This window comes from Lepidochelys olivacea, assembly GCF_965140295.1.
Source record: "Lepidochelys olivacea isolate rLepOli2 genome assembly, chromosome: 7".
In the NCBI taxonomy this organism is placed as follows: domain Eukaryota; kingdom Metazoa; phylum Chordata; order Testudines; family Cheloniidae; genus Lepidochelys; species Lepidochelys olivacea.
Window position 1 is genome coordinate 119,767,204 of NC_140417.1, and position 12,557 is coordinate 119,779,760.

A 12,557-nucleotide genomic window follows, 5' to 3' on the forward strand; every position below is an offset into this window, starting at 1 on the left:
TCACCAGTAAAACAGGAGTAAACATGTCAATCATTTAAAAGTCTTCATCCTATTATTTTCAGAATCAGTTTTTAATAATGTCTTCAATAGAAGTCTCAAGGACCAGCAGACCCAATAAGTCAAAGAGAACTCCACTGTCCCACCAAGCCACTCTCTTTGCCATTGATTGTGAAGATAAAAATCAATCCCAGCTAAGGAGGGAGAAGTTAAAAATAAATTGTGTGGATTGATTTCTGTTAAGACCTTTTGTCTCTTAGTTAAAAAAAAATGGAGGAAAAAAGTATATCTATTTGAACATGGTGTATTTAACTTCCATGAAAATAGAGAGAATGATCCAAGCTGGGGAAATCAAAAGTTTAACCCTCACCATATCTAGTTTCATTGCTGTGAGATTTCATGGTCAAAATAATCCCTCTCTCTCCTAGGTGGAAGGCTAGTCCTGTTGGTCTTCAAGTGAATTCGTTGCTTGTTGAAGTTGTTACATTGACAGTCCTAGGAGATGACATCAAGTAGCCACATAACAGGTGCAGCCTGTGTCAATTATACTTGGGACCAACGTCTGCTCACCTGACAACACTGGCTTAGATTCAGAAAAGCATACCTATTCAGCAGAGTATTAAGCACATGCTTAACTTGAAGCACATGCTTAAGTCCTGTTGAAGTCATGTGATGAAGTGCTTTCCTGAATTGAAGTCAGAGCCTGTAAGACACACAATGATATTAATAGGCCAGTTTTATTAGTTATTTTTGATATGTTAAATTTATAGGGCAAGTTGAGAAACGGTCATTTTCCCCTCATGAAAAGGTTTCAGCATGCATTCTTCTTGTTTTTGTTGAAAGACTGTCCACATTTTTTAGGTTTTCATTGTACATCTGACAAACAAAATTGTTTTGGTTTTCAATAGAAACCCCCAAATTTTGGACAAAAATTGGAATTTTTCACTAAAATTTCCATTTAGTCAAACAAGCCCTTTTCCAAGGAAAAAACATTTCAACTGAAAGTTTATGACCAGCTCTATTAATTTGATTCCTATGCTGGTAGTCATTAAAAAGCCAATATTTATGCCAGAAGGAGCTATCAGAGGTCCCACCGTGCATGAGCCACATTCATTTGGGGGCAGGAATAATTCCATGGAATTTCAGCTGTGGAATTTCTAGGGCTAACTGCTCTCACTGATACCAATGGAAGTAACTCCACGTAAGTCAATGGAATTGCAATCGTATAAAACTATTTTAAGTAAGTCAGGCCTTTTGCTTGCAAAATAAGTTCAGGTCTCAAAGCACTTCACAATCTTCTTTAACGGGTTTATGCTTACAGTGCCTCTGTGAGACAGGGAAGTGCTATTAATCCCCCAAGATAGGGAACTGAGACAGAGAGAGAGACTAAGTGACTTCCCCACTTAGTATGTGCAGGAAGTATGGGCAGGGATGGTGTCCCTAGCCTCTGTTTGTCATAAGATGGGAATGGACGACAGGGATGGATCGCTTGATGATTACCTGTTCTGTTAAGTCTCTCTGAAGCATCTGGCATTGGCCACTGTCAGAAGACAGGATACTGGGCTAGGTGGACCTTTGATCTGACCCAGCATAGCTGTTCTTATGTGGCAGAGCAGAGAATTGAACCCAGGTCTCTCAAATCCTAGGCTAGGACCCTAACCACCATCCTTCTAGACAAGTGACTGGTGGTGCAGATAGGGGAGGAGAATTTTGCCCTAAATTTCCCAGAATCCAGTCATCTAGAAGAACGCCAGTTGACAGAGCACTTTGCTCTCACACCACCTTACAGCCAGCCTGCTAATGACAAAGTGACTGCTCCCTGCTCACACATGATAATCCCACAGACACAGCCTGAATCAGGAAGAATGCAAGCCACAGTCATATTGCCCCCCTGCCCCTAACATCTCTGTCTTAACTCCCTTATCATCACCATCTGCAACAAGAGCGGGCAATACAGCAGCGGTTCTCAAGTCACGCTGCTATCACAGCAACAGCGATTGATTAGAGGGAGTCACTGATCCGGTAGGTGAACACAGGTGCTCAGAGCAGCCACTGATCCGAGAATCACTTGATTTGCAGGAAACCGGAGTCGAGAGAGAAAAGCCCAGTTTTAAAGGTGCTCAGGAAACTGAATAACAAATGGAATACCATAGAAGGTGCCCAGATATGAGGAGGAATGGCAAGAGAGACAGAGTGATAGATATTAACAATTAACTAGGCAGTGTCTGTGCACTTCGGGGCTAGCCACACAGCCCTCATTAGAATTACATCCTGAATGCTCCTGAGCAGCTGAATAAATATGCCACATGGGCTGCAGGAGGAAAGGGAGTCTATGGTCCAGCTCTTTAAAAAGAACTGGGATAATGATTATTTATTGGTCTCCATCATGTGTCCCTTTGGTTAATGGTGCAGGGAGCTTCCAATTTGAAGTGGAAATGAAGCACATCCTGAGGCAAACAGCAATCCCTACTGATCGAAGATTGAGGAGGGAGGGTCGCTACCACATTCAGATCCAAGTTCTTCTCACGGTGGAAGGGATTCAGCTCCAAAGGGCTGGTTTGGCCCACTGGAGAGAACGGAAACCAGCCACAAAGTTCAGATCAGGAGCCAAGCTTCCCCAAGGTTCACAGAGGGTTGGATCTGGGGATTTGGTATGGATTCATCTCTAGTTTTTAATCCAAAATAACACCCACCTATTTGCTCACTCTGCTGCCCTGTAGAACCCTGTCTAAACTAGAGTTCAGACCATGTTAGCCTGCATTGTGTTTGGGGCTATCCAACCCACACCACGCCCTACCATCCTAAAACGACCCAATTCGCATGCAGTTGCCTTGCCCCATCTCTGTCCTTCAACGCTCACGGATTACAGTTGGTTCAAAGAGAATGGCCAAGTTCTGGTCCAAAGTTCTAAATAGACCCCGCCCCCTCCAGGCTCCTGCAGATCTTCATAGACGTGGGAGCATAGGGGTATTAACTAGATGATGAGCTAAACTAGCAGCCCATCTGATATGCCAGCAGCACTTCATCAAGGAAAACTAGAATCTTCAGGCTACACATCCCGGAATACTTTAATATTATTGTTTTTATAGCGGGTAGGTGATTTTTCATTGAGGGTTTTTTTTTGGGAGGGAGGAACGAGAGGGGGGCCAAAATGCCTCTTCAGCCAAGTGGACATTGTCATGAGAAAAATCTCCATTTTAAAGTCTTTTGGGGCTTTACTGAAAGAACAAACATGTTTCAGTTTTTGGAAAACTGAAAACTTTGGTTCTTGACCACCTGAAAAAGTCTCTGAAAAACAGAGAGGAAAATGAATAGCTACCTTCAAAATGTTTCCCTGGAAATAAAACACATTTCCAACCAGCTCTGTAATGTGGAAATCCCCAGAGATCTGAAACAGGGATCAGGACCCCATTCTGCTAGGCACTGTGCACAGGTATAACAAAAAGACTGTCCCCGCCCAAAAGAGTTTACAATGTAAACTTTACCCAAGAGAATACAGCAGCAGCTCAAGTAATTATCAGCAATCCACATCTGATAGGCAGCTGTGGATCAGCTCCAAGGCTGGATTCAGAAAGTGAAACCATTTTGGTCACAAGTAGACCCACGCAGGATGGGCAGTGCACTACAGCTACAGAGAAAACTATGGGCCATCCTGTTTATCACTACAAAAGCTTTTTTTTCTCCTGCTGATAATAGCCCACCTTAATCAATTAGTCTCATTAGAGTTGGTATGGCAACACCCATTTTTTCATGTTCTCTCTCTCTCTTTATATATATATCTTCCTACTGTGTTTTCCACTGCATGCATCTGATGAAGTGGGCTTTAGCTCATGAAAGCTTATGGTCAAATAGATTGGTTCATCTCTAAGGTGCCACAAGGACTCCTCGGTTTTTTTGCTGATACTGACTAACACGGCTACCACTCTGAAACCAGAGAAAACTACTTGATGAAAATGTAGTGGAAAAAATTACACTGATTTTAATGGTGATGTTGCAGCTGAATGACTCACAGACCCTCTTGAAAGTAGTTATTCGAAAGCATATTAAAATAATAATATATTTTGGGGTTATTTTTGCAAATGGCATTTTTTTGCAAAGGGCAATTTTTAGATGATGTTCGCAGTCATACAATACAGACCCAGTTCCGGCTTCAGCAACAGCACAGTAAACTCATTAATTTAAATGAGATTCGACAGGTGTAACTGAGGGTGGGATTTTGTCTTAAATATGTAACTTATGCATTATTGTCCAAGCTCAGACATGACTGTGCTAGGCACCTTAGAAATAACAGATCAATCTGATAGCTATTCAATGTGTGATGAGTTTAATTCATAGAATCATAGGTCTCGAAGGGACCTCGAGAGGTCATCTAGTCCAGTCCCTTGCACTCATGGCAGGACTAAGTATTACCTAGTATTATCATTCATATGAATGACAACCGGAATGTGGCCATTCCTTCTTTAATTGAGTCAATCATAATATATGTTTATTGTGTCCTCTCTTATTCATCTTCTTGCCATGTGAAACAATCCCAAATATTTCAATCTCTCCTCATATTAAAATTTTCCAAACCTCTAATCATTCTCATCCCCCTTCTCTGCACCTCTTCTAATTCTGCAAAAACTTTTTAAGGTGGTCACTACTGCACGCAGCATTCCAGAGGAGGGCTAGGGAAGGTCATGCCTGACTAATCTAATTGCCTTTTATGATGAGATTACTGGTTGTATTGGATGTATTGTTTCTTGACTTTAGCAAAGCTTTTGACATGGTCTCCCACAGTATTCTTGTCAGCAAGTTAAGGAAGTATGGGCTGGATGAATGCACTATAAGGTGGGCAGAAAGCTGGCTAGATTGTTGGGCTCAACGGGTAGTGATCAATGGCTCCATGTCCAGTTGGCAGCCGGTGTCAAGTGGAGTGCCCCAGGGGTCAGTCCTGGGGCCGGTTTTGTTCAATATCTTCATAAATGATCTGGAGGATGGTGTAGATTGCACTCTCAGCAAATTTGCAGATGATACTAAACTGGGAGGAGTGGTAGATACGCTGGAGGGGAGGGATAGGATACAGAAGGACCTAGACAAATTGGAGGATTGGGCCAAAAGAAATCTGATGAGGTTCAATAAGGATAAGTGCAGGGTCCTGCACTTAGGATGGAAGAATCCAATGCACCGCTACAGACTAGGGGCCGAATGGCTAGGCAGCAGTTCTGCAGAAAAGGACCTAGGGGTGACAGTGGATGAGAAGCTGGATATGAGTCAGCAGTGTGCCCTTGTTGCCAAGAAGGCCAATGGCCTTTTGGGATGTATAAGTAGGGGCATAGCGAGCAGATCGAGGGACGTGATCGTTCCCCTCTATTCGACATTGGTGAGGCCTCATCTGGAGTACTGTGTCCAGTTTTGGGCCCCACACTACAAGAAGGATGTAGATAAATTGGAGAGAGTCCAGCGAAGGGCAACAAAAATGATTAGGGGTCTAGAACACATGACTTATGAGGAGAGGCTGAGGGAGCTGGGATTGTTTAGTCTGCAGAAGAGAAGAATGAGGGGGGATTTGATAGCTGCTTTCAACTACCTGAAAGGGGGTTCCAAAGAGGATGGCTCTAGACTGTTCTCAATGGTAGCAGATGACAGAACGAGGAGTAATGTTCTCAAGTTGCAGTGGGGGAGGTTTAGATTGGATATTAGGAAAAACTTTTTCACTAAGAGGGTGGTGAAACACTGGAATGCATTACCTAGGGAGGTGGTAGAATCTCCTTCCTTAGAGGTTTTTAAGGTCAGGCTTGACAAAGCCCTGGCTGGGATGATTTAACTGGGAATTGGTTCTGCTTTGAGCAGGGAGTTCGACTAGATGACCTTCTGGGGTCCCTTCCAACCCTGATATTCTATGATTCTATGATTCATTGTAATATTTCCCCATATTATTCTCCTTATTATGCACCCTAACATCTGATTAGCTTTGTTTGGAGGTAAACTGAGCCACACAGCTTAACTCCTGCTGCAGATCTGACCTTGTTAGCCTCATGATGAACTCAGTTAAACTGGATATACACTGGTGGATATCTAGATAGAAGTACACACTAGCTGACATCTATATCTCCAGATTCATTCTGGGGGTAGAGTGAGATCAGAATCAAAGCCTGTGCACAGATCTCTAATGCAGCTGTTAAAGCTCAACACGGTCTTAAACGGTAATTTGTAAGTTATTTAACGTTCAAAATAATATTAAAAAAATCTGCAAATTAAGTCTAAATGAAATGCAGAGTGAAGTACTTTAAGACACCTCATTTAAAGTGTTGCCAAATATTTTTACTTGGAGTATTTAGTGACTATTAATTTGAGCCCCAAGCACTCCATTTCCATTGGTTGCCAATTTAAGGCAGACATATGCTCACACCACGCAGGGTTCCCCAACACCCATACAAACAGTTCAACATCCCATGCCTTGTTCTAGTGCAGTGGAGAGCTATGGAATGATAAACTCTTATCAGACGTGCTGTAAGCCATAAAGGGACACAAAAGCCTGGGAAGTCTCTAGGCTGCCGAGATAAAAAGCCAATTTAATGCAGGCTCTCTCAGAGGTCTGGTGTACAGTAGATGTTTACCAAAATATGTATGGGTGTCTCCAGTTGCAGACACATAGGTTACTAAGATTCGCTAGTATATTTTCTAGAGGCAGAAGTGCTAATTACATCAAAGGACCTCTACCCCACCCCTGGCATGGAGCTAGTGATCTTCCCAGTTAAACAGTCACCTAGAAAAGCATTTTTTTTCCCAATGGAAGAAGCGATTTTGCATAATTTTTCTGTGGAAAGAAAACAAAAGAACAAAAAGCAAAAATAGAGAGCTCTTGAAGGGCTGAGCCTCTTTCTTTGTTATCCACTCCCATTCCCGCCCCCCCCCCCCCAACATCAGCATCATCTCTGTCAAGACTTGCTTGGATCATCTGGGTCCATCTCTCACCAAATCATTTCTCTGCCATTGCAGGGCTCTCGGGTGCTGCTGCACCTGGGTACCTCCTGTTCTCTGCTTGTGGCACATCATAGTTGAGCCTCCCGAGGGCTGTAGTACTATGGTCTAATTCTGGTTGGTGGCATGGGTGTGAGAGTGGCTGCATGGTGATGAAGGCCTGCATTATGCCGGAGATCAGCCAGATGATCTGGTCATCCCTTTTGGCTTTGAACTCTAAGATCACCACCATCCTCAATGTCTTCATTGCTCAATCCTCTCCCATTCACAAAAACCTGGATCCTGGTCTCCTCCTGGGTGAAACTTTCTCTGCAGCTTCTCTCTCATAGGTTGGCCATTTTCTCACAAACACCCTTGATTTGTCCCCAAGGAATATGATGGGGAGTGGTTGGGCTGTTCCATCCAGCCCCTCGCCTTCTCGGGCAGTTTCCTCCTTCATATTCTCCCCTCCCCATCCACAGAGTGGTCATCCGTCCCCCACCTCCCACAACCTCCTTTCCCTTTGATTCTGCCTTATATCTTCCTCTCTTCCCAAATCCCCCTGCCTTCCTCTCTAGTAACTTTGCCTTCCAAGCTGATCTCCTGTCTGACCCATTAGCTTTCTGCCTCCTTGTTTGACTGTCAAGCCTGGATCAACTCTTCTATTTTCCTCAACGGCCGCTCACTCAACATTGTCTTCACTGGACACTGCTTCTCTGCTCTCGTGATCAAGGCTATGGTTTGCTAACAGGTGCTCCGTGGCATTTTCCAGACAACCATAACAACAATCTGCACCTCCACAGTGGCTTCCATTTGAGGAATTACAATCTGCCCTGTAAGGTGGGTAAGAATCATCATATCAGATAAGGAAGCTAAAGCACTGAGAGATCAGTCAACTTACCCAAGGCCAGGCAGTAAGTCTGTGGCAGTCAGGTATTGTTTCCAGGCCTTTTGACTTCCAGTCCCGTGCCTTACCTCAAAACTATCCTTCCTCCCTCCGGGAAGAAGAAAACATGCCCTATAGCGCAGCATCTACCTAGCCCCAGCCTGCCACGCCACGCCCCACCTCCCCCAGATAGTGTGTCGATGTACCTGAATAAAGACATATTCATCCTGGACAACAAGTGAGTTGGTGTCGATGGAGCGCAAAAATGGTCCGCTTCTGGTAGTCTCCGAGCACTCCTGGATCCGACAGGTTATATAGTGGGCGTCTGTAACAGGAGCATAGGCACACATGAGAAATTCCTGCCCAGGAGCTCGTGGTCCAAAAACTTTATAAGCAGCTCAAAAGAAGGGCACAGAATGGAAATGTCAGCCTAGGCTACGGTATTCTGGATATTAAAGTTAAATGGGTTTGCCATCCTCATCAGATGATCACCTGATTAGGTCAGGAAGGAATTCCACCCCCTATGTAAACCACTGCACCCATTTCTATCCAGGGTCTAAACTCTGTGTACTCCTTATAAACACATCAAAAATTTATTAGGCCCCCAAGGCGTAGAAAAAGATTTCCCACCCGCCCAGACTGCTCTCCTTCTATCCACTACATACGCCTATTCAAACCCACTCCCAAAATCATCCAAGCTCTGGGGAGATAGATGAGCCCTGCAGCATACCCCAAATGTCAGCAGATCTGGCCCATGATGGCCGAGGAAGGAAATCAGTTCCAGGGTCTAGCCTCTCCTATGAAATGTGCTACCACCTTCTGTTCAACCCAGGAAGTCATTAGCCTTAAGCCTCTTGGCTGACCCCAGCTTTTGTGGTATCCCACGGACAGAGAAAGCCAGCAGCCAATCGGGATCAGATTTGGTCATGACAAATCTTACAAATTCCTCCAGAAGTTAATCGACAGCTAGCGCAGATCACAGAGCTCATGCAAGACATGCCCTTGGCAGGAAGTACCATGGTATTCTACGCCAGCTGGAGTGTCCCAGGAGCTTTAGGACACAGCATCTTGTGCACTGACTGCAGGGGTTGAATGCCAAGATGACAAGGACACGGGAAACTATCGGACAAAACAAAAGGCTGCCACACCTTTTTGGCAAGGACACTTGATACAAAGCGCTACCTGGGCACCTGCGAGTGGCTGGGGGTCTAAGAAGACCCTCATGCTGCTACTCCAAGGAGATCAATTCATTAAGTCCTTTGGGTGACTGTGTCCAAAGAACAAATGTAATTGTGATTTGGGAAGTGCTGATGATTCATTTAATGCTGCATAGTATATGCATATAGAGACAATCCTTCCCCAGAGAGCATACAGTCTAGAAGACATAAGACTAGATCCACAGAAAGGAGTTGTTTTAGGTAAAGGCCCCAAATCTATCTCTCCTCACCCCCGCCCCCGCAAACACACACTTTCACTTCTGTGTACCTCATTGAGTAATCACTTTAGCTCTATTGACTTCAACAGAGCTATCCTGATTAACTAGCTCGGGATCTGTCCAGAGCCTTTAGGAGGCAGCTCTAGGAGAAGGTGGTGGGGCCATCACACTGGGGCCGGAACACCATTCCATGACTTGGGGGCTGCTTCTGAGAAGGCCTGGGAGCAGGAGGAGGACATGAATAAGTATTATAGGGAAGGACCCAGCTCAGCAGGTAGATTAATAACCAGGCACTACGGTGGGGAGAGGGGGGAGAATCCAAAGGAGACTGACCCAAGATGTAGGCAAGTCAATATGGAGCCATGCAGGGCATGGTAGTTATGGACAAGATTCTTAAACTTGTTGCAAGTAGAACTGGGTCAGTCAATTAAGAGAAGGCAACAATGTGGTCTGGTCAGTGGCACTCTGCCTACTTTCTATTACTTCAAAACTATTCATAGACATTAAGCCTCCCAACACCCTCATGATGTGGGTAAGTATATTACATCAGTGTGTCACATGGGGAAACTGAGGCCCGGTCCAAGGTTGCACAGCAGGTCAAGCAGCAGCGCTGGAAATATAGGGCAGGAGGCCACAGTCTCTTCCTCAACAGCAAGACTTCAAAAGGAAAGCTCTTCATAAGCTACCTGTTTTGTCCTACGAACGCTGTGGAGAGCTAAGTTGATGGCCCCTAGCCATTAGTATTCAGGCACAGCCCAGCCAGTGCAATGGAAAAGGAAAAAATCAAGTAATGATTAATGCTGTAGGAAACCTTCCAGGCCACACAAACCATTACTCTGATCCCTTGACAGCTCTGCTCTCGCCCCTGAAGATCACATTTACCAGCTTGCTAAGCTTGGGAGGAACAGGGGAGGGAAAAGAAAGGAACATGAGGTCAAACAAGAAGGGTTTTCATCTTGGACCCAGAAACTGTATTCACATTCCATGATCGAAATGCTTGCTCAAGACAGCGGAAAATGCTGACACGCAGGGATGCTCAAAAAAGCATCACAACTTTGTTGATTGAGGCACTCAGCAATCCAGAGCACACGAGGTGAGGAAAAAACAAACTTGCTAACCTTTCATTGGAGCTGCTGCTGCGAATGGGCCTGCCCGCCAGTAGGGTCAGACCAACGACTCCCTTGAGAGCTGGCTGCATTAATGCAGCACCATGGCTCTCTCAACGACGTGCTGCCCGTAACACGGGTCTGCCCTGCAAAGTGAGTTGGGCAAAGTCATCGCAATTTTGACCAAAGAAGAAATGGAACTCAACAGGTAATTGAAACAAAATGGCTGCATCAGGATACTAGTCAGACGGAGGATAGCCTTCTCCAGGGTACTGCTATGAGTTGCTGTGCTATTAGTTATGTGCTATTGTGTTGTTATGAGTAGTCTAAAAGAGAAATTGCTGCTGGGACAGAATGAGATTCTTCCTCTGCGGAAGCATGTGGTTGAGAGGAAGGATGGTCTCATGTTGAAGTCACAAGACTGGCAGGCGGGGGTTTTCTTCAAGACTCTGACACAAGGGTACAGAGAAGGGCAATACATGTGATTAGGGGTATGGAACAACTTCCATATGAGGAGAGATTAAACAGACTGGGCCTGTTAGGAGAGAGATAGTTAAGGGAGGTCTACAAAATCATGAAGTGTGGAGAAAGTGAGATTAGGGAAAGTGATTAGGGAAGTGTTATTTACCCTTTCACATAACCACAAGAACCAAGGGTCACCTGATGAAATTAATAGGCAGCAGGTTTAAGACAAATATAAAGAAGCATTTCTTCACACAACACACAGCCAACCTGTGGAAACTCTTGCAATGGGATATTGTGAAGGCCAAAAGTATAACTTGGTTCAAAAAAGAACGAGATAAGTTCATGGAGGATAGATCCATCAATGGCTATTAGCAAAGATGGTCATGGATGCAACCCCGTGCCCCCAGTGTCCCTAAACATCCACCTGCCAGAAGCTGGGGCTGGTCTACAGGGGATGGAGCACTCAGAATTGCCCTGTTCTGTTCATTCCTTCTGAAGCATCTGGCACTAGCCACTGTCGGAACACAGGATACTGGGCTAGATGTACCATTGGTCTGACCCAGTATGGCCGTTCTTATCTTTGTGTCACTTTGGGTAATTCACTTAACCTCTTTTTGCTTCCGTTTCTCAACATGTAAAAAAGTGGCCAAGCAGGGAGACAGATGAGGCTGAATTCTTTAGTAGGATTTGAGATCCTTGGCTAGAAAGTGTCCTAGAAAGGCACAGTGTTCTTTATGTCATGTGTGTCTAAATGGGTGTGTATCAGATAGGACAGAATTTGATTATACACAGTGTCATTGTAGTCGGAGCACTAGAGAGGGTTTTACAAAGCAAGAATTGCACCAGCCATGTAAGTAAACTTGACAGTCAGGTAGCCAGTCAGTGGTGCTGGGACTAGGGGTGCTGCCACGCCCCCTGGCTTTAAATAGGAATAACAATAGGAATAACAAACACCAAATACGTGGTTTCCATCATCAGCACTCCCACAAAAACAATTATTCCAGCACCTCTGCCCCCAGCGACCCTCACCTGCCAGGGACCAAACCTGGAACGCTGGCCTTTACACCGCTTTACCAAAACCCCAGTTGAGGGACAAAATGAAAACAGCACTGGGAGGACACCTGCCATGATGGCACATTTCTTCTTGACAGAGACGTTTTCTGCACCCTCAAGTTTCAAGTACTTGTAGACTTCTCTACAAAATGCCAGGACACTTAAAATGGGAGAAAACAGAGAGTTTCCAAGGAGTGAGGTGAACAAGATGCCATGATTTTGGTTCACACCACGTGAAGCCACTTCACAGCCCTTAAGATTCATTCGGAAAGTCCAGCTGGCTAGAACCCAAAACGGCAAAGGGGAAGCTCAAATAAAACCATAACATTGGGTTAAGCTCCAAATATTGCACATAGGATCTTTTGGCCCTGAAAGCCTGCTTCCAGCCTCAGAATCTGGGCCTCTCCAGAGTCAGCAAAAGGTTTTGCTCTGTGTTTCGATGGAAGATTCTTGGGACCCCACTAATGTTTCTATTAAACTTAGCTAATTGTGTTTCCATGCTCAAGCCCAAGACTGGACGGGTTTTGCAAGGTTCCAGGTTCTATAGTACAGCTCTACTGAAAGCATCTGGCAGGAAGGAAAGGAGCCCCTGGGAAATGAAAGGGAGAATATAAAGCAGCATTGCCTACAAAAGATGAAAAATGGGCCCTGAAGGTAGCAGAAATTCCTCTAT

General features: G+C 44.8%; 1 protein-coding gene across 1 annotated transcript in view; it reads right to left on the bottom strand.

Annotated features, from left to right (window-relative positions):
• Positions 1-12,557, bottom strand: part of SORCS3 (sortilin related VPS10 domain containing receptor 3) — a gene marked incomplete at its 5' end in the record, with an annotated part of 489,210 nt that overhangs the window by 107,129 nt on the left and 369,524 nt on the right. The window contains one exon of the mRNA XM_084635451.1: positions 8,032-8,150. Within this exon, the coding sequence (XP_084491577.1) occupies positions 8,032-8,150 (119 nt within the window). The remainder of the gene's footprint in view (positions 1-8,031; positions 8,151-12,557) is intronic.